The following is a 20,629-nucleotide window of genomic DNA, read 5'->3' as shown; positions in this document are numbered from 1 at the left end:
TGCTTGGACAGTCCAGTCTTAACCCTTTGGAATGCAGCACTCTCTGCTTTGCCTGGGACACCAACAGTGTCACCTGCAAAACCCTACACCACTGGCAAAAGCAGCATGTCCTTGTCAGAGCTGACAGTTCCCACTGCCATACCAGACCTCAGATCAGAGAACTGATGTGACCCAAGGGTGAGCAGGCAGAGTGTGAGGGCTAACACATTCCCTTACAGATCCTGAGAGAAGCAGGTCAGCCAGGCTCATCCAAAGCACACACACAGGCTAAGATGCACAAGCAAGTCACTGCACAGTAGCTGAAGCAGAGTAACCAACCACAAGTATGGGAAAAGTGTGGTAAAACACACTTTAAGTCTCTTGAAGATGAAACCAGTATGTCCTAGCAGACATAAAACACAGTAACCCATTCATCACCTGGACTCCAAATAGCAAATACCTCCACTGGATTTGGATTTGAACTTTACAGAGTCCAGCATGCCCAGCTTGATCTGGTAGGATCAATCAGCCAGAATAGCTTAACCTTTAATGCCTCAGCATTCAATGCCCTGCCCTCACTTATAAATGACAACAAATCAAAGGTTCTCAAGGTATTCCAACAATTTATTTCAAGCCTATAACTGCAGAACTGACTGCTACAGAAAAAAAATGCCTTTGAGCTGCTTCCCAAATTCAGCAGATAACATACCTTTTTTCCAGATCTTTGATTTTCTCCCTTAGAGGTGCAACAACCTAAATTAAAGGAAAAACATTTAATCTTTGAAGAATAAAATAGGATTCACATCACAAAAGACACACATAGGAAGTTGCCTTAGAGCAGAAATCATGGCAAGCAGTCTCCTATGGAGCTCTTTACTGAAGACACTCCAAGAAACTTACATTTGAAAGCCTCCTTTACATAAAAAACCCTTGAACCTTTTCCACCAAAAATCAAATCACCTAGAAAAGTGTGAAATGAAATCCCTTAACTTACCATTGAAAACAAAACATCTCAAGGCTATGAGTACCATAGTCTTGACAAGGACATCCAATGTTATGATTCCTATTTGACAAAGTGAAGTCATAAGTGACTTGTCTGAGGTTGTCAAAGGTAATCTATATCCAGCAACACAACAATGGGACAGTAATTGAAACATCAACTATTTAAATGGACAACAGACAAGCACACAGAGGACACAGTCAGAGGGGCATCAGCTCCAGTGAAATGTCTGTAATTCTCTCAGAACATGCTATGCAAATTCAAAGATATATCACATTTAAATACCTAAGTATGTTCTACATCATGATTTGAGGTTATATTTAGGCTTAATAGAATCTTGAAATTTGTTAGAAAATATAGTTCACCTACCAAGACTTCTGTTTGTATTTTCACAGCTTTAGAAAACAGAATCATTTAGGCTGGCATCAGTTTCAATATCTTTATCACAGGACCCAAATTTCTAACAGTCCTGCTGAATTTCAACAGGAGTCTCTGAACTCTTGTTTTTAAGTTTACTAAAGCCTTGTCACAAAATTTACCTTCTTGGGCTATACATAAGTTGAAAGCTGTCAGAGGTTCTAACTGGTACTAAGTGGCAGCACATCAGCAACCACCATTAATTTGTTTTATACAAATACTTCTGGTTAGAGTTAGACAATTCAGTAACTTCATAAACTGAATAAAACTGCATATTCATGTTAAGAGGAAATAATATGGTATTATCATTTATATTCATTAAATATTTAGCTCTGTGGAATAACAAATAATTCTTGAAACAGTTATTCTGATGGTGTAAGACATTATACAAGTGCAACTTTAAAAATAAGATCCAGAAACGTCCAACTTCTCAGACCTTACAGTAACTCTGATCTACACATTGAATTTTAAATATTTCATCATTCTTAAACAACTGGAATTTTCACAATGCTTGTTGCAACACTTATCAGAATCTCTTTTTTTAAAATTCAAACAAACCAACCAAAAAAAAAAAAAGAGAAAGAGGAATGCAAAAGGCAAACTAAGAAAACAGGCTCTCCACTGATTTTAAGCAATCTCAGTAGGCTGCTCACTGTGTTCAGAGGAACAACTGCTATACAAACCTGCTGGAATACAAGACACCAGGCAGACCAGGCTACACTAGTACAGGAACACATACCCACAACAAGGGTAAGGGGGTATCGAGCTCAAGGACTTCTCTATCCATTTAATACTTTGTTTTATTGTTATTACACTGGAAGGCTGAAACATTTGGAGAAACATCCATTGCACACATTCTTAATATTTCACAATAAACTCAATATTTCACAATAAACTGAGGCTGAAATGGAAATTCAGAGGTATTGTACAGCAGTCCTGAACCACCAGGAAGTTCAGTCCCCATATCTACTCCAGAAATTGTCAGGACTTGTGCTTAAAGCCTTGGCACTGCACACCCTTCCCAGCCACAAACATTGCTATATTTATTCACTAGTTAAGAACAAAGCAAAGCAATTTTAGGCACCTTCAAATTTGTAATGCGCCTTGTAAATACTTCACATTTTGTAAGGCAGTCAGAGAAACGAATTTGTGTACATCCCTAAAGTTACAAATAAAACAGTTCTTGGGAGGATTCTACCATAGTCTCTGCAGCAAATATATCAGCAGACCCATCACTATCAAGAAAGGTTTTAATGAAAATAAAGTGGAGTCAGAGATCAATGTTAGAAACTCCACTAGAGCAAAGAATAGTTCAAAAACTTATGTACAGACAAAAATCCAATGCTTCGGTTTTAGCAGAATCAAGAGTAAGGAGATACAACTAAATATACCACTTCAACATGAAATGAGTAAAATGGAGTACTCCAAACAGATTACAACTATTAGCAAACTAACCTCCTCTATTCTACTTTCCACCTTCTGATCCCCATTTTCTTGAAGAGACCTGTGGGCAAGAAAAGAAAAAAAATAATCCACACCTAAGCAATAATTGCTCCACTGCACCTGCATCATATTAAAGCAGCATTCTCAAAGCACCTCAAGTTAGTATTTTTCAAAAACATAATTAGAACAAATTAAAGAGGATGGTCTAATTTCCATTGAAATCCATCAGTTTGGCAGAAAGTGAACCAAGCCCACAGGAAAAACCAGTACAAATAAAAATGACACTCATTTTACATAGAAAATTACCTGTATTTTAGAAAAGTGTCTAATTACTGGTTTTGGGTGCAAATTTACTGTGCAAAGACCCAAAATGTCTCTTTGAGGGTCTCTGTTTACTGTATGCTGACACTTTTTCCCTTTGGCAAATGTATCCCACTTTGACTTTGAACTTTGCCAAACACATGGGAAAAACCCCCAACTGCAGTAAAACACATCTTCAGTAACAGCCTGATGGGCAATACTGGCTTCTCACACAAATGTTACTCATTTGACATGAGGCCAAGGATGAAGTATGTTGTGGTAACTCATGAAAATAGAATACTGTCTAAAAAGGCCAGTGTCTTGCACAAATCTGTGTGGTCTTATTTAGCATCAAATTGGGTAAATTGTCTCAGTTATGTTCACTTTTGAGTAAACTTTCACAAGTGTAGAATATGTATTTTTAAATTCTACCTCTTGTATCAAGGTTATGCAATTTTCCTAACATTTGTGTTACTATGTTTTTGGGGTTTTTTTCAATTAAACCTTCTGAAAGGGGAATTATTTATCTCACAGTAGTTAAAGTTTTTGCATACTAGAGGAATCATGGGTATCCAACATAAAATGCAGTTCTTTCAAGTGAAAAACAGAGCTCCTTTACTTGGGACCTGAACTCATTGCACCTAGAGAAACAGAAGATCCTTTGTTAAGCAGATATATATATATATATACACCACACTGTTAGAAGTTAAAGCAATGATTCCCTTCATAACCCTGTGTAAAACTCTCACTTTTTAAGAAAGTCAACTGCCTATTACTGAGCCAAAGACCTTACTGACCAGATTCATTTGTATCTCTAAAGAATACAGTAAATTCCAACAGTAAGACACACATTCCCTGAACCATCTGTTCAAACCAAGTTGTCATTTATTGCACTAGTGGCAATAAAAACCCTGAAGCTAATGTTGAATGAATGTACTATGAGGAAATCGTATTAAGCTATCCTGGAGGATTTTGAAAATGTTTACCCAAGTAACAGAAATTTACAAAAAACTATGCAAACAACTGTGGAACATAGTCTTTCCTCTCTTGTAAGTGAGGAAGGAAAATATGGAAACCCCCTCAGAATTTTAAAAGTTCCCCTCAAAAATAGTTCCTACTGTTTTTTACTCACAGTAAAATCCTGCAACTCACTCTGCAACCTAATTTTTCATGGGCATTTCCTCCTAATGAAGACAATCCTACTGGCTGAGGACCAACATCAGTCCCTCAGAAATAATTTTCACCCTCAACAGCTCCAAAAAGGACATCTCAAATAAGAATTCAGAGGCAGCTAGCGGCAGAATTTTAAAAAACAGCTTATCAGGAAATAAACAGGAATATCAGGATCCCACACCCACCTGTCCTCCTCAAACCCCTCTCTGAGGTTCTTGTCCTTTGTTAAGAAATGCTCAGCTGCTCATGTAACAGCTGCTAAGCTGCCATAGTTCACTGGTGATGATAACATGGTAATCTAACTGATATCTCCATCTGCAACCCACAGCAGCCCAGCAGCTGTTTGCCTGACAGCTGAGCACTCTTTGCATCAAGGGTGGGAAACTCTGAGAGGAGCAGAGTGGACCACCTGTGACAGGAACAGATCCCAGGGTAAGCTGCCATGGGGGCATTAGAGCCTAGACAAAATTCATTATTATTATTCTTATTTTGTCTCAATCTTTCCTTACTACATGCTGCTAGAAGTGGCAACAGAAAACCAAAATCCTTTACTAGCAAAACAACATGGTAAAACATTCTGTCCTCTATACACAATGACTTTGCTGTAGGGAATAAGCTGTCGCCATATTCTCTTCTATTTCTTTTGCAGCTGTGTCTTCCCAGTGAATTTTCCTGCAGGACAAATTCACATGCAAGCAGAAATGTGGAAATCTGCATGTTCTGCATACATATTGTCTTTCTGTTTCTAAAGGAAAAAAATTCTAGAGGACAATGCAGGATTTTCTGCTTTTCAGCAGTTAAATAATCAGATTTTCTACCAATTAACTGTGGAGGAGGAAAAACTCTCCAAAGAACATTTCTGATTCTAGGTATAGAAATTTAGTAATGTGAAGCAGTGGAGAATGTGCTGCTCTTCAATATTTAAGCCCACATTATCACTGAGATACAGTCACATCTGTGCTAAGGAAAAGCAGAATCCAAGCCTATACAAACAGGTATGCCAACCAACTGGCCAAAATCAGAAGATGAATTTGTGCAAACAAAAGCAGATGAAGTGCCAGTAAAATTCCAGATGAGATCTATAGCAAATATACAATAATTTTGAGACTGAACACTTTGTATTTAAAAAAAAAAATGGTATCAGCTGCTTAGCAACCACCCAAACAACAGCGTGAGCTGCTGTTTTTCTCCCTGCTTTATATATATTGATAGGAAAGTAAGTTAATTTTATTAAACATAAGGATAGTCAATACAAAAATTTTATACTTTACCTCATATTGACAAAGTTTCCCCATACAGCTGGAAAATAAGAAGAGAGAAAACATTACAATGTCATATAGCAGTACCTGAAGTAATTTTTTCCTATTATCATCAGAAGGAATTTAAGACAATATTAAGTATGTCAATCACAAACGAAGTTACATATACACCTCCCATATGTAAGTGTCTAGAACATAGTTTCAGAGTATGGGTGGAATTATGATGAGATTACATGGGACTGTAAAAAAATACACAGGAATTATTTAACCTGTAATTTGGGACTGCACACAGATTGGATGAATCAGAACACTCCACTTGTTTATTAAGGATACTGGAAAAAATGACAAGAGCAAGAAACCAGCCCTGTGGACCTGAACCACACAAATTGGAAACTGCAGAGTGACAAAAGACTGGCCACTACAGACTAGAGCTGAACCACTCCAAGGAGGTGCCTCTGGAGTCCTGCATTAAAGGTAGCAAGTGCTTGTATGCACATATAATTGTGTCTAAGTACATATATAATGTGATGTAAACACAAAAGACACCTAAGCAATATAACTTACAATGCCTCAGTACAAGCAAACAAAACTCATTTATTACTGTTTGTATGGAAAAAGTTTTATAGAAAGATAAATCACAATATAAAAATCAAAGACCAAAAGATGTAACTGGTCAGGGCTTAGGAGATTATAGGAAGATTATGAGAACACTGACTTTACTTTTAACTTTCAACTAGGAAACAGAATGCAGTTTAAAGTGAAAAAATTAGAAGCCATAAACCAGGCTACACTGACAAGGAACACTCGACAACTTTGCATCATCAAGATAAACAAGTTTAACGTGGAACAGTTATGTAAGGGATTTTGCAAAACAAGCAACAAAGAAATATACTCCAAACATCCCCAGAAAATCATTCTGGAGTTGCTCTTTAAGAGACAAGGCTCAAGCTAAGGACCAAATTACATTGGGTCTTAGGGAGTAGCCTATACACAGCATTACCATACATACAGAAAATTTCTAAAGTGTCCACAGATTTTGTAAGCTGTAAAATATTTTGCCTACCTTCAGGCTTTGCACATACATTTCCATCACTATTACTCAATGAGCTCACGGATAAGGTGTTACAGAAACAAAACAAAAAATACTGCTACAGTCACAGGCACCTTCCAGGCAGGAGAAATGAGACATTGCCAGGAAGGAGGAGTGGGGAGGACACAAATAAGGATTCAGTAATGCAGTTGTTCTAGCCTTCAGGGGATGGGAAAGCTACTGAACTGTTTGTAAGTGCTGAGTAACTCACGAGTAACTCAAAGGAATCCATGACAGAATAAGAAATAAACTGTAGGAGGGCTCTGTGTTATCTGTGGTGCTACCATAAAACCACCTGTCATCTTCTGGGGGAAAGATAGGGAAGCTTTATTATATTACAACAAATGACCCATAAAATCCAATTGAATTTTTAAATAACCTGGATTTTGTGTTAACTAGATAAAGTAAATTTAATGTGGTGAAAACAGAATACAGTGTTCAGCACAGTAAATTCAAGTTATTCACCCTCTGGCTAGGATTTTAGAATTATGTATGACAACACTAATGAAAAAACCACTTTTCTTTCAATGAGTGATGACAATCTGGCAGTAACAGGTACAGAATTCTTCAGTTAAACAGGACTGAGCTACACTTACACAGAATAATTTTTCTGGGCTACAGAAAACAGAATGTAAGTGGTTATGCAGTGGCAGGAAGCATCTGGCTTAGCTGGTGAAGTAGGAATTGACTGAAGGAAAAAAAAAAAAAAGGAGTTGCCAGTTGCAACAAATACCACCCTCCCAGTTTTGCTGCAAAGACAGTGAAGCCACATTGCACACAAGGAACTGGCTTCCTAAAGAAAACATGTGACTTGTGTGTGCTCAGTGTCCACAGCAGGGAAGGGAAGCTCAGAAAGGCATTCACATCCTTGCAGAAATACTGCTTTTGATATCTCAGATATCTCAGTCCTGTAGGAGAACATGACCTTGCATTAAGCTTTTACAAATTGTATTGGGTACTGCTAAAAAAAAAACTGCAAAAAAATTTGCAAAATTTATCACTCAGAGACTATCATACAGAGAGATATGAAGAACCCTGAAGTCTCTCATGTTGGAAAAACTCACTTCAACATACTGACTGCCTTCATAAAGGATTCTGAATGTGCAATTCTCAAAAGGACCTCTTTGGCTACTGGTGCTCCCATGGAGCTTACACCAAGGTTGAAGGGATCAGAGCTAACATTTTTGTACAAGAGTGGAAATAAGGTTTGGCTGTTTTTCTTCCAAATACAGAGCTGTTTATATAACGTGCTTACCCAGCAGCAGAACCAGAATCACGCCTGGCTCACAGAGGATTTCCTTGCCCTAAAGGTCAAGTCAATGCTGGTTTGACACTCAGGCAAGAATCATGGAAACACAGAGGTAAGTAGGTCCAAATCCACAAGCAGAATGATGAAAATTATAAGCCTAAATTCAAGATGAAAATCCTTACAGGCATCACAAAAACATTTGACAGGCCCATCAAGTTCAGGCCCCAAAAGCTGCAAACACAGATGGTTAAAAAAATCTTCCACATCAGCAAGGTCACGAATTAGGCACTACACAAACCCAGCTTTCAAAAGCATGAGACTCCTAATGGACCAAATTTGAGCAAACACTAACACAACCCAGAACTTCACTGTAAAAGCCAGTTTTAAAAATTCAAGTCTAAAGCCAAATCTTTTAAGCCAAAAGGTATTAATCCAGGATAATAGTCCTGTGCCAATTCTCAGACTGTAGAGATTTAACATATTCACCCCCCACAGCCACACAGAACATACTCTGTGAAGAACTTCCAACTTATCCAACTAGAAGGCATTCATAAATATACTCTTCCTGCCATCTACTGAAACTCCGTGCAAGAGAAGAATTCATCATTCACTGGAAGAAGCATGACTTGTATCCTAACAATTCAGACATTCACCTACAACAGACGGAGACAGGGGTTCTACTTTCAAAGACGGATTGTAAACCTCACCCAATGACTGATTAAGGTCATGGTAAATTGGCATTAGGGAAGTGAGCAGAATATCTGAATTGTTGGAGCCTGGTTTAATGGGCTGTAGGAAGAGTAAAAATAGGACTACACCTATTTGAGGTGTTTTCTTCCCCGTTGCAACCTTTTCACAAAAAAAAGAAATAATTTTTATTGTAGCATTTTTGCAAGGATTAATTGCAAGTACTATGAAGAGTAAAGCACATTAATCATTAATCATTCCCACAGACATTATACTTTAAAGTGAAGGCTTCCAGGGAAGGACTCAAGGATCATCTCTTGAGTAAAATGATGAAGAACTCTCTAAAATAGCCTGTTTTAAAAAAAGAAAAAAAAATAAAATAAATAAAAGAAAAAAAAGGTTTCTTAATGCTGCAATCACGGTATTTTTATTAAAGAGGTATTTCCATTTATCTGACTAAACATTAATCACTCAGGGTTTGTAGAAAACCCAAACACTTTTTTGTTGCTTTCCCCAGCCACTGAGATTAAGCTGTAAGTACCCGGCAGGCACAGTCTTACAGTAAAATTGTTGTAGGTTTTCAAGACTTCTCAAACCTCCCTTAAAGGCAATTAGCCATATATGAGTAAAAAATTCGGTGTTGGTTTTGTTCCTACTGAATATATTTACATTCCTGAAAATTTAAAAGTTTGTTTAATTTTCTAGAGAAGCCCCATTCTGAAATGATGCTGAATGCAGAGGACTGCAATGACAGGGATACTGATAGCAAAGGAATAGTCCAGGAGCTATCCTTTGGATACAAACCAACCATGCCTACATTAAGAAAAAAAACAACCAAAAAAAAAGAAAAAAAGAAATCACCCAAACAACAACAACAAACCAAACCAAACAAAAAAAAAAAAAACAAAAAAAAAAACAAAACAAAAAAAAAAAAACAAACAAATCACAACAACACAAGATATAAAATCTGTTAAATCACACTTGAAAAATACAACAGAAACCCCAAGTATTTGGCTAGGGTTTTGCTCAGCATCTACTATTAAATGTACACTTCAATATCACAGTCAGACTTTCTAACTCTAACCAGCTGCATTTCATAGCAAGCGTTCCCTTTCCAGGCCCTCCAAACACAGGAATTGGATGTATGTTTTCATCTGAATATTCTTTAAATTTGTCATCTTTGCAATAATACTTTTTGTACAGGTTTCTATCAAATACAGGTTACTACACCAAGAGAACCTTGCATGCCATCATTAACTGATCCATAACAGGCTGAGGAACCAGAAAACAACTCTGTCACAACCCAAAGGTGGGAAAAAACACAATCCTGAAAGAAGCCTGTATCTTTATCCCTCCTTTCTGGGTCTCTTTAAATGACATTAAAATCAAGTCACAGACTACCACAGGCCCTCAACAGTAATATACACTCAATCTGAAATTATTAGTGACATCACTAGTTTCAGCATCACATACATTTGAAAACAGATATTTTAAAAATCAAAACCATGATGTCCATAGAGTATCAAAACAGATGCAATCTCTTTTAAAACCATATTCTTTCCCAATTGCTTTGTTGTTTGCATTTTCAGGACTGTTAAAGAAACTTCTATACAAACTTTTGTCTAAATAGATTTAGCTGAAAGCACCGAGATTTTTCCTTGTATCAGCCACCTTTCAACTTCTGCTCCACAAAATATAGAGACTACAAGATGATGTTTGTTACAAATAGATTTCACTATCAACAGAAACAGCATGCAGGAATAATATGAATTGATATAGTCATAATCAGAATTTTTAGAGCAAACTCGTATGCTCTGAACATCCAAAGTGAATTGCTTCAAACTTTCCATTTCAGAGAGATGCAACAGCATTCAAAAAAGGGTTTGGGTTTCTTTTTGGTTTTTTTTTTTTGCTTAAATCTGACTCTCAACAGTCACTCAGCAACTTCAGTCTCCTAGAAGAAATAAGGTTTTAGTTTCCAGACATAAACCTGACAAAAAGGGAGAATATGTAAAGGGAAATAATAAAATACTTTTTAATACAATTGCATTAAAGTTTTAATTTAATTATTGTACATATTTAATAACATAAATAAAACGATTATTTTCTTTAGGAAACTATTATTTCCCACACAATATCTTGTGGCTAAACTGGAGAAATATGACTTTGATGGACTACTCAAGAGATGGCAGCTGGATGGCTGCACCAGGGCTCAGTAACAACTGGTGTCCATCAGAGGGGTGCACTGGGACCAGCACTGCTCAGTATCTCCCTTAAGGACACAGACACAGCACTGAGTGCATCCTCAGCAAGTCTGCAGGTGAAGCTGTTAAGTGTATTGAGGGAAGGGATGCCATCCAGAGGGACAAGGACAAGCTTAAGGAATGGGCAAACATGAACCTCATAGAGTGCAAGGTCCTGCCCCTGGGTTGGAGCAATCACCAGTGCCAGTACAGACTGGGTTACAGGAGGACTGAGGGCAGCCCTGTCAAGCAGGTCCTGGGGGTACTGGTAGAAAATTTGGACATGAAATGGCAATGTGCACCTTCAGCTCAGAAAACAAATAAAAAACACTGGGCAGCACCAAAAGAAGTGTGGTCACCCTGTCAACTGAGGTGATCCTTCCTCTCTACTCCACTCTCATGAGACACATCTGCATACAGCTCTAGGGCTCCCAGGACAAGAAACACATTGACTTGTTAGAGAGGGTCACAAAACATGGTCAGAGGAACAGAACACCTCTCTTACCAGGACTGTCAGAGAGAGCTGGCTAGAAAAGCCTGGAGAAGAAAAGGCTCTGAAGAGACCTTACTGTGGCTTTACTTAAAGGGGGCTTACAAGAACAATGAAGAAAAACTTTCTAGCAAGGCCTGTAGTGAGAGGACCCTTAAGAAGCAATAGTGTTAGCCTGAAAGACAGTAGGTTTAAGTAAGATGCAAGGAAGCAATTCTTTACTATGGAAGTGGCAAGCCTGAACATGTTGCCCAGAAAAGTTGTGGATGGCCCACACCTGTAAACAACATGAGGTTGGACAGGGCTCTAAGCAACCTGTTCTACTAAAAGATGTAGAACATTCCCCCTGGGAAGTGGGGGGCTGGATTAGATGATCTTTAAAAGTCTCATCCAATGCAAACCATTTTATGATTTGGCCAATATATTTCAAATCACCTTTTATAGTCTTGATTCCATAAGAATAAAAAAAAACGTCTCAGCTGTAGCCCATGTGTAATTCCAGCAGTATGTCAATTTTCTTTAGAAAATTATTTTACTGATGAGAGTATTTTGCAATATTAGTGGAGATAACAACATACGATTACTAATCATAACTTTGTATTGAGAAATGTCACTTTCCTGAGTGAAGTTTATGATTATGGCTTTGGGGAAAGTACAACAACTTGAATATTTAAAAAGATTTTTAAAAAATACCCCTCTGGTAAGTCTACACAGATCTCTGTATGGCAAATAGTTCTTGTTGCATCTCCTGAACTGATGCCTTGCTCAACAGTACAAGACTTCCTGCCCCAAATCAAAGACAGCAGATAAGAACTTTTCCCACATGAGAAGTATCACAGACACGACGACACAGGGCTTGCTAAGGGAAAGATGCTCTCTCTGTATCTTGGACAGCATTACTGCAGCTCTATGTCAACCCTTCAGCTAGTCATCAACTAGCAAAACAAAGGCAACACAATCACCAGGAAATTTCTCCACTCTCTTAAGAACAAATGCTTAAACCTTGGCAAGCCCATACTCTCACACAGCTGTGAGATATAACATTATGCAAATTTTTCTTCTTTACAAGAGTTAATGGAGCTTCATACTGCATGGGAAGGTAGCCAAGGGTACTTTTTCTTACATTTCAATTAGCATCATCACTTTATAGCTGAATTTTGTTCTTAGTTTTCCAGATGGAAAATTCTCTTGAAATTTTCTATTAAGTCTTTTTTCCAGTTCTCTGTTCCTACTCCTTCCTGCCTTGTATCTTCAGCATATCATTCTTACCACCGCTCCTCCACTGACCCATCTGGTGATAGCTAAGATTGATTGCAGTAGACTCACAGAATGTCCCAATGGTCAGCACTGTAACAAACAAATTCACTTTTCCCAGCTACCTTTCACAAACCCCTTGAGGTAAATTGATGCCATAACTCCCACCTCTCCTTCTCTCCAGTCCATAAATGAGATGCTGAAAACTACCAGTTTCATCCAAACTCTGCTTTGGTCAACTAACCTTAGAAAATAAGAGACAAGCAATATAAATGTCAGAGAAATATTCCCCTCTGCATAAAAAGAGGGTAAAGAAGGTGGAAGCTCTAGGAGTGTTCATCCTTGAGTGCAATGATGACAGGGCTGTCTCCTGCACATGGAGCAGAAGAGAAAAATACTAAGTGCAGGTAAAAAGATTAAAGACAAATATTAAAAGGAGATAAGAGAGGAATAAGAGAGGATAAGAGAGAGATTAATTTTTCCAGGATGTCAAAAATTGTTTTAAAACATCATGGCTAGCAAGGCATACTCAGAGTCCACCTATTCCTGACAAACAACTGAAGCATGAACAAATTTTCATAAGCTACAGGAGTACAGCTAGTTGCAAGCCTGATGAGCAGGGAAGTGGAAGCTCTTAGAACAGTGAGCTTATCTGCATAAACCCACAAACGAAAGGCAACTTGGTGAATGTGAACCCAGCCAGTAAGCCTGATGTCCTGCACAACCATTTTGAACCCTTCCATGGCCAATCAGTCCTGACATGTAGTTAAAAAATGGCTGGGGAAGGAAGATTTCTGATGCTGTATAACATTGAGACAGCCTGAAGCAATAGGGCAGGACCAACTTGATAACTGCTCTTCTGCTATGAAAAGTGGAAGTAAAAGCTTATCAAAACAAAAGATTAAGTAACATTTGAACATATGCAAGACAAGCAGCACGCAAGGGGCTGGTGAGATTCAAACTGAAAAGCTCACTCACACCTCGATATTTTGAGAAGAGAACATTGCATTCTTCCTAGCTGATGAAAATCTGACAAAAATAAATGGCTAATTCTATAAAACAAAGGATAACAACCATGGAAACTAACAATGCTGTGAAAAGTCAGGCCACTATACTACAGGATGTACCTCCCTCACATTATTTTGACATTTCATTTTTAAGTTAAGATATAGCAGAGCTATTAGAACATCTTACAAAGGAAATGAGGTCTTAAGCTTGGGTCTCATGACAGCACCCTACTATTCCATTTTCCCCTTGGAAAAGGAACAAGGCAACTAATACACTTCCTGAGAACCATTTGATCTACAAATGAGTAAAGAGAACTGTTCTACTTTACCAAAATAGAGCTCTTAACTTTTTCATTAAGAACATGCATTAAGAACTGCCCTGTCATACATCAGCAGATTATTTACAGTAGCATCAAGATTAGACCAAACCATGCAGATTGATGAGCTCTGGTCTTTAAATCCTGACTACAAGATTCTAAGTGTATTTCCAACAACTTATATAGGTTCTGATTCTGCAAAGACAGTACGACTGAGGCATGGTTGCATGTCCATATAAAGCTGAATATACTCTTAAAACTTCCAAGGGAGTGAGTTGAAGGTGTCTATGTATTGACATCCCAACACACAAATGGGGTTTTTAAAAACATAGCACTCTCAGCCTGCAAGCCTGCATATAAGTTATTCATATTGTGGTGACACTGAAGTTTTTTAACATTATTGATTTAATTCACTGCTCTTTTATGATCTGTCTACATTTCTCATTACAGAGAAACAAAAATCAATTAAACCCACTTCACTTCTATAATCACCTCATGCTTTGAAGCTGCGGTTTCACAACAGCTTCAAGATGATGTAAGTGGAGCTCATGACTGAAAGAATTTGTTGAGTCCACCTCCACACTCCCCTCCACCCCACTCTGGTTAGCATTAGCACTCCTGCACTATTCTGCTGGGGGTTAAATCAGAGGCAAGTTGGAGCAGAAGTTTTTTTCCCTTTAAAAAAGGGCAATGCAAACTCAACCTCAGGGCAAGGCTTCCCACTATATGTAGCGGAGTATACTCATGCAATGTTCACAGAAGAAGACAGCACTGAAGGTGAGTCAACTGAGTTAATTATGAAGAGTATCAATAAAAAATTGACTAGCAGTCTGACATACTACAGAGTGATTCAGACAGCTTGCTAGCTGTACCATCTCCAAATTCATCACCTGGGCAGTGGGGAACATCATCACCCCTTTCACCCAGGGCCTACAGAAAAGGTAAAGGTAAATTTTAAACTTTATTCACTTCCTTTTTCCAGGAAACAATTGCTTAAGTCACAACAGCTTTTAATTGCCTGCTACATAGAAATGTTCCTTTTGGATTCTATTTTTATACATACAAACCATGAACAGCACAATGTTTCAAGCGAATGATCTTTAAAAACTAATATAAATTAGACTTACAGAAATGAGGCATCAAATACTACCTTAATTCAAATCCAAAGTAAGGATCTTTCTGGCTCTAAGCACTACTAGGGAACCAAGTGAAATCCATAAAGGAGTTCTAAGGTTTTTATAATATGACTCTTAACAGTGTATATCATGTCATGATGCTACCTCAACCAAAGTAAACAGGACTCCTTCAGAGACAGGCTGCTAACTGCAGAGCTGCAAAGCATGTGATGGCAACCCTGCCAGCTTCTATCCCATCCCACCACCGTGCCCCACCTCCTCCAGCTGGGCCCAAACAGCTGCTGAATCCCCACATCGTCAAACTGCTGTAACACAAACGGGTGATCTCAGTCCAGACCAGCTCCTTCATCTGGGGCACAACAAAGACATTTCAGTCATTGTACGGATGGGGAGCAGAGATACTGAAACAGCCCAGCCATCCACCACTGTGTGACACTACCAAGAGAGCCACTCAATGACTCCTGAGAGTGAAATAGCTCACAGCCTTTCAACTGCATGCAACAAGTTATTTCTCTAGTTTGCAAACTCACACAGAGAGTTCTTCAGGCACCTTTGTAACCAATATGCATTCAAAGGCAAACGATTTCTATGAAATACAACATTTTTCTAAATTATATTCCCAAAACATTTGCTCAGGCTTTCACACACAGGCTGACAAAATGGCACTATTTAAAAAGTTTTACCCTCTAGTTCAGAAAAAATAATATCCTTGCCAACTATTCCATTCCCTGTAAAATGTGCTGCAGGTCTGAATGCCCATGCCCTAATACTGAATGGAAATTCATGGAAAGGAGGCACACAGCCTAAAAACACTTAGTCATTTGGAGAGTACTTCAGAAAGAAGGAATGTAAGAAGTGCCAGCACATACACCTACACCAGCTGCTCAGTTTTCTCAGATTCTCTGCTATTTCAGTCAGGCATTATCTGACTGCAAGCAGAGCGTAGTGATGATTCAGTAACATTGTGAGGAGTACCCTTTTAGGGTAGGTGAATGGGATCATAAATAATTACTCCTGAGAAAAGCAAACAAAGAATATTCTCTAGAATCTGATAGAGCTGTGGCATCTGCTACCATACCATACTGTGCAGCTGACACCTAAGGATTCCACAACTTTTGATCTCTAGTCAAAAGATGGGAAAGCACAGCATGTTAGATTTGCAAAAAACATGTTCCCATCAGACACTAACTTATTGCCTTTTCAAGCCACTTTTTTGCCACACTGACCTGCAGTCCCCCTCCTCCTGCACTTTTTTTCTGAATCCCAAAAAACCAAGCAGTCAGAAGGCTTCTCCTTAGGGCTAACTTTTACTTACAAGTTAGAAACTAAACACCAATTACTGTCCAGAGAATATAATCAATGACCACGTCATCTGCCACTCAAATCCAGTTTTCACAGCAGCCTATTAACTTTCATTTTGAAAACTATCACTCTTAGCAAAACGTGTAAGCCCTTCAAAATAAGAACTGACATATAGCTGTCAGGATGCAAGGGACCTGAAGTCATTTGGACAAACTGTCCTGAAAGTCAGAGCTGAAACACAACTTCAGTGGTAACAGAGGTACCTAAATAGTGAGGTCCAGTAAAGACCATAACATATGGCAATGAAGGGAATTGCTGTGTTTCTGTGGTAGGAAACACCACTCCTCCAACAAAATGACTTGTGCTCTACCTCTCCACCTTCCCAAACCCGAAGGAAGGATCTGAAATGTGATGCACACACTCAGCCCCAAAGCTAGCTCACCAATACCTGTGTGCCTTCAAGAGAATGGCTTGCTCCCTACCAGAACTGACAAGGTATCGCGCTGTCCGCATAGAATCTACCCGAGTCTGAAAACAAAACCGGCTAAAACAAAATAAATTAAAATTGCAACAGAAGAAACAAGAGAGCGGGAAGAGAGCTGACAGGACAGCGTTTTAAATCCATTTTAAATCTATCTGACTCACTGCTGGTAAGTGAAGTCATAAACATCCCCGTCACTGGCTATTCTAAGATTTTCTAAAGTACCTCTGTGCCTCTTCCCCGGCTCTCAAGACTCCAGCTACGCGCTGAGTTAATAAACAAACATTTATTTAGCCCCCAAAGGACTTGGGAGGATTTTACAAAAACCAGACGCGAGGCCTACCCTGGAAAAACTTCCCTGAGGGCTGCTCACCGCTACCAGGTGGCGATCGGGGCGGACAAAGCGCGGTCTGAGGGCAGGAGCGGCTGCGGAAACACTCGCGGAGCCGCGTCCCTCCCGCACCGGTGCCCGCAAGCCCTCGGGACGGGGCAGGGGAGCGCCGGCTGCCGGGGGAGACCGGCACGGCCGCAGGCGGGAAAGTTCCGGCAGGGCAGGAGCCCCGAGCCCCGCGCCCGGAGCCTCCCGCGGGGAGCCCCTGCCCCGCCGGGCCGGAGCAGCGGCGCTGCGGCGCGCCCGCAACCGAGCAGCGCAACGGGGCGCGGGAGGTGCCGCCGCCACATCTTCCCCGTCCCCTTCCTCCTCCTCTCCCGCACGGCGGGCGGAGGGCACGGGGGGCGCCGTGCCAGCGGGCAATGAATGGCCGTGCCAGACCCGCCCCCACCCACTCACAGGCGACGTAGGCGACGAAGGCGAGCCCCATGAGCAGCTTCATCCTCCTGCGGTTGATGGCGGTCAGCAGGCGCAGCAGCGGCCCCTTGCTCACCATGCCCCGCGGCAGCGGCACGCAGAGCGCCGGGCACGGCCGCGGCCACCCACGGCTCCGCTCGGCCCCGCTCCGCCCGCCCCGGAACCGCCCGCGCAGGCGCGGCGCCGGCAGCGCGCGCCCGCTCCCCCGCCCGCCCCTTCCCTCCCGAGCCACGGACGCGGCCGGAGCGGTGGCGGCGCATGCGCGTGGCCCGCGCTTCCCTCATGACAAACGGTTCGGTGCCGGCCGCGGGTTCCCTGCGGGGTGCCCGGGAAATAGAGCGCGCCCGCAGCCTCCCGCTGGCCTCATCCGGTCTTTCAGGGCCCTTCAGTGTCGGACGGGCCTGGTCACTTGTCGCCTGCCACTGTGGAGGTCCTTGGAAAGTGACCTGCTGGAATGAGCAGGCAGGCGTGGACACACTCATACGCAACACGTGTGGCGCTGGCACCTTCGGTACCTGGTGCTTTGAAAGCGGTGTTTGTGTCGTCCTCAATGTGCTTTCCGTATCTGCATTGTAAGGACAACCACCTGGATGCAATTTTTCAGAATCACAGAATAGTCTTAAGTTGGAAAGGACCCGCAAAGATAATGAAGTCCAATTCTTGACCCTGCAAAGGACACCCCCAGTAATTAAATCATGTATATGAGAGCATTATCCAGATGCTTCTGCCAGGCTAGGTGCTGTAACCACTTCCCTGGGGAGCCTTGTCCCAATGCCTGACCACCCTCTGGGTGAAAAACCCAGATACCCAGCCTGAACCTCCCCTGCCATAACTTCAGGCCATTCCCTCAGGTCCTGTTGTTGGCTGCCAGAGAAGGGGCGTCAGTGCGTGCCCCTCCACCATGTGAGAAGCTGTAGACTGTGATGACGTCCCCCCTCAAGGTGCAGTAGGATGATGCTGTTTGAACACGGAGGCTGGATCAGATGAACTGCTCTGGTGCCTTCCAATCTTGCCCTTTCTGTGATTCTGTAAATGAAAAATGTGAGGATTTCCCCCTTCTCCCCCACATCTCTGCCAGCTTGTAGTTTATGACTTTACCCCTGTTCAGGATAACAAGATTGCAGTTGGTTTAAAATCAATTACATTTTTACTGCAGCTTCTATCTCAAGTCCTAGTGGCCTGTTGCAAACTGCAGATTGGTATTTGCCTGGAAGGGTAGGTGCCTTCTTCATGTGTCAAAACATGTTCTCCTGCCAGCAACTACACTTAATCTGAAGAGAAATCTCTCTCCACAACCTGACCTTCCCCTTGAGTAGTGTGGCCTCCACACACTTTGTACGGGATATTCTTTCTCACACTTGCCTCCCACGGGAGAAGACTGCAAGAGCAAATGTTCTTGAAATAAATTCTTCTTTTCAATATAGAAATGCAGCTTGTTTACAGGAAGAAACTATGACCTCAGTCAAACAGAGGCTCACATAGTTAACAAGTGTTAACTCCTTATTACAAGGAGAAAAGTCAGTGAAACAAATGTGGGAGAGTCAGAAGGGTAAGTGCAGTGAGGTGCTGTGCAGAGTGATTAAGAATATCCCCCTCTGTGAGACCCAGAAAAGGGACTTTTTCAGGAAGCCTTAAGAATTGAGATTTCCTAACCCTGGGCTCTGATTATAAGGCCACTCCTTTCCTCTTGATTTTTGTTTCCTTTGATTTGTCTTTGCTATTTCTAACTTGTGAGTTCATTCCGCTGCTTCTGGCTACATGGAGTAAGGGGAATAACAGATCATCATTTAAAACATGACCTAGCTCCAAATTCATCTTGTGTAGTAATCTCTCAAAAAGTAGCAAAATTTTATACCAGCAGTAAATTTGGCCATCAAAAATCTACAGCTGAACAGTGCTGCATGAAAGCTAGAGAATATTACAGGACATATTCATATGCACAGTACAAAATCCACAAGCCTTTAGGGGTGCCCCAGGTGCTTTTAACAGCTGCCCTGCCCTAAGCTGGGCTGCTCAGTGTGTGACTCAAATCATGCTGCCTCTGTAAAGCACCTTGCTTGGCACCTCGCTCAGCCTTCATGCCAGTTGTGCTGCAGAAGCATGTTCAGACAGGCTGCAATCTGTGAGGATGGGAAAAGGAGAGCAAAGGAGCAGGATGCATTATGGAATTTCATGGTGGAGGAGACTTGAACTCTGCAGGAGGCAGGCTGGCCATGCTCTCTGCAGGGCCAGCTGTTTGTCATGCGTGACATTAGGGCCAGCTGTGTCTGTGTCACTCTGCAAATGAGACAGAATGTGTCTAACTTAACTGCAGGGGGGGGTGACTGTAAGTCTGTCCCATCTCAGCTGTAACTGTCCACATGTACCTTGTAAGGACTATAAATTTCTCCAGACCCACGATGGCCAACAGCAGGCCAACAGCCAACTTATTTCAGGATACAGCTGGTCACATTCACAACCTTGTGCCAAGGACTGGCACCAGTAGCAGAGGTTCTGGTATGTAGTGGCTGCTAAATGTGCCAAGACAGGGATGATAGTTTTGAGTGCTGAGTCTTAATGTGCTATAAATCAGGCAGTATGCATCCATCTGCCTTTGGGTTGTTATTTTGGTCAGGCTGATCACATGACATCAGCTAATGGCAGTCTTCACTGAGATGGTTTGTAGGCAGTACACCCTGTCTCCCACAGTGCAGTTTTCAACTTTAGTTCTCAAAGTGCTTTATGAGAGCATTTTGATTTTTTTTTGTTCACTAAATCATGGCCTGTAACATAGCCTGTAACATAATGGGGGATTTTGAATGATGGGATTTTCAAATAACTTTTGATAATGATTAAAAATGTGTGTGCAGGTATATCTACCTGAACAACCAGTATGAGTTAAGAATTCACAGCACCCTTGCAATGTACTTTTCCTTGACACCAGATCAAAACTATGCAAGTGCCCAGCTGTTGTTCCAGAATTGGGGAAAAAAACCCCACAAAACCAACTGCTAC

General features: G+C 41.0%; 1 protein-coding gene across 1 annotated transcript in view; it reads right to left on the bottom strand.

Annotated features, from left to right (window-relative positions):
- The window catches only part of UXS1 (UDP-glucuronate decarboxylase 1), a 55,457-nt gene extending 37,677 nt beyond the window's left edge, over window positions 1-17,780 (bottom strand). The window contains exons 1-4 of the mRNA XM_058018801.1: window positions 17,618-17,780; window positions 5,584-5,611; window positions 2,852-2,900; window positions 689-732 (exon numbers count right to left, since the gene is read on the bottom strand). Coding sequence (XP_057874784.1) covers window positions 689-732; window positions 2,852-2,900; window positions 5,584-5,611; window positions 17,618-17,714 — 218 coding nt within the window. The 5' untranslated portion in view covers window positions 17,715-17,780. The remainder of the gene's footprint in view (window positions 1-688; window positions 733-2,851; window positions 2,901-5,583; window positions 5,612-17,617) is intronic.
- Window positions 17,781-20,629: the final 2,849 nt, after the last annotated feature.

This window comes from Melospiza georgiana, chromosome 2 (genome assembly GCF_028018845.1).
Source record: "Melospiza georgiana isolate bMelGeo1 chromosome 2, bMelGeo1.pri, whole genome shotgun sequence".
Classification (NCBI taxonomy): Eukaryota; Metazoa; Chordata; class Aves; order Passeriformes; family Passerellidae; genus Melospiza; species Melospiza georgiana.
The sequence above is the reverse complement of the archived record's forward strand: the minus strand, read 5'-3'. Positions and strand labels throughout refer to the sequence as shown.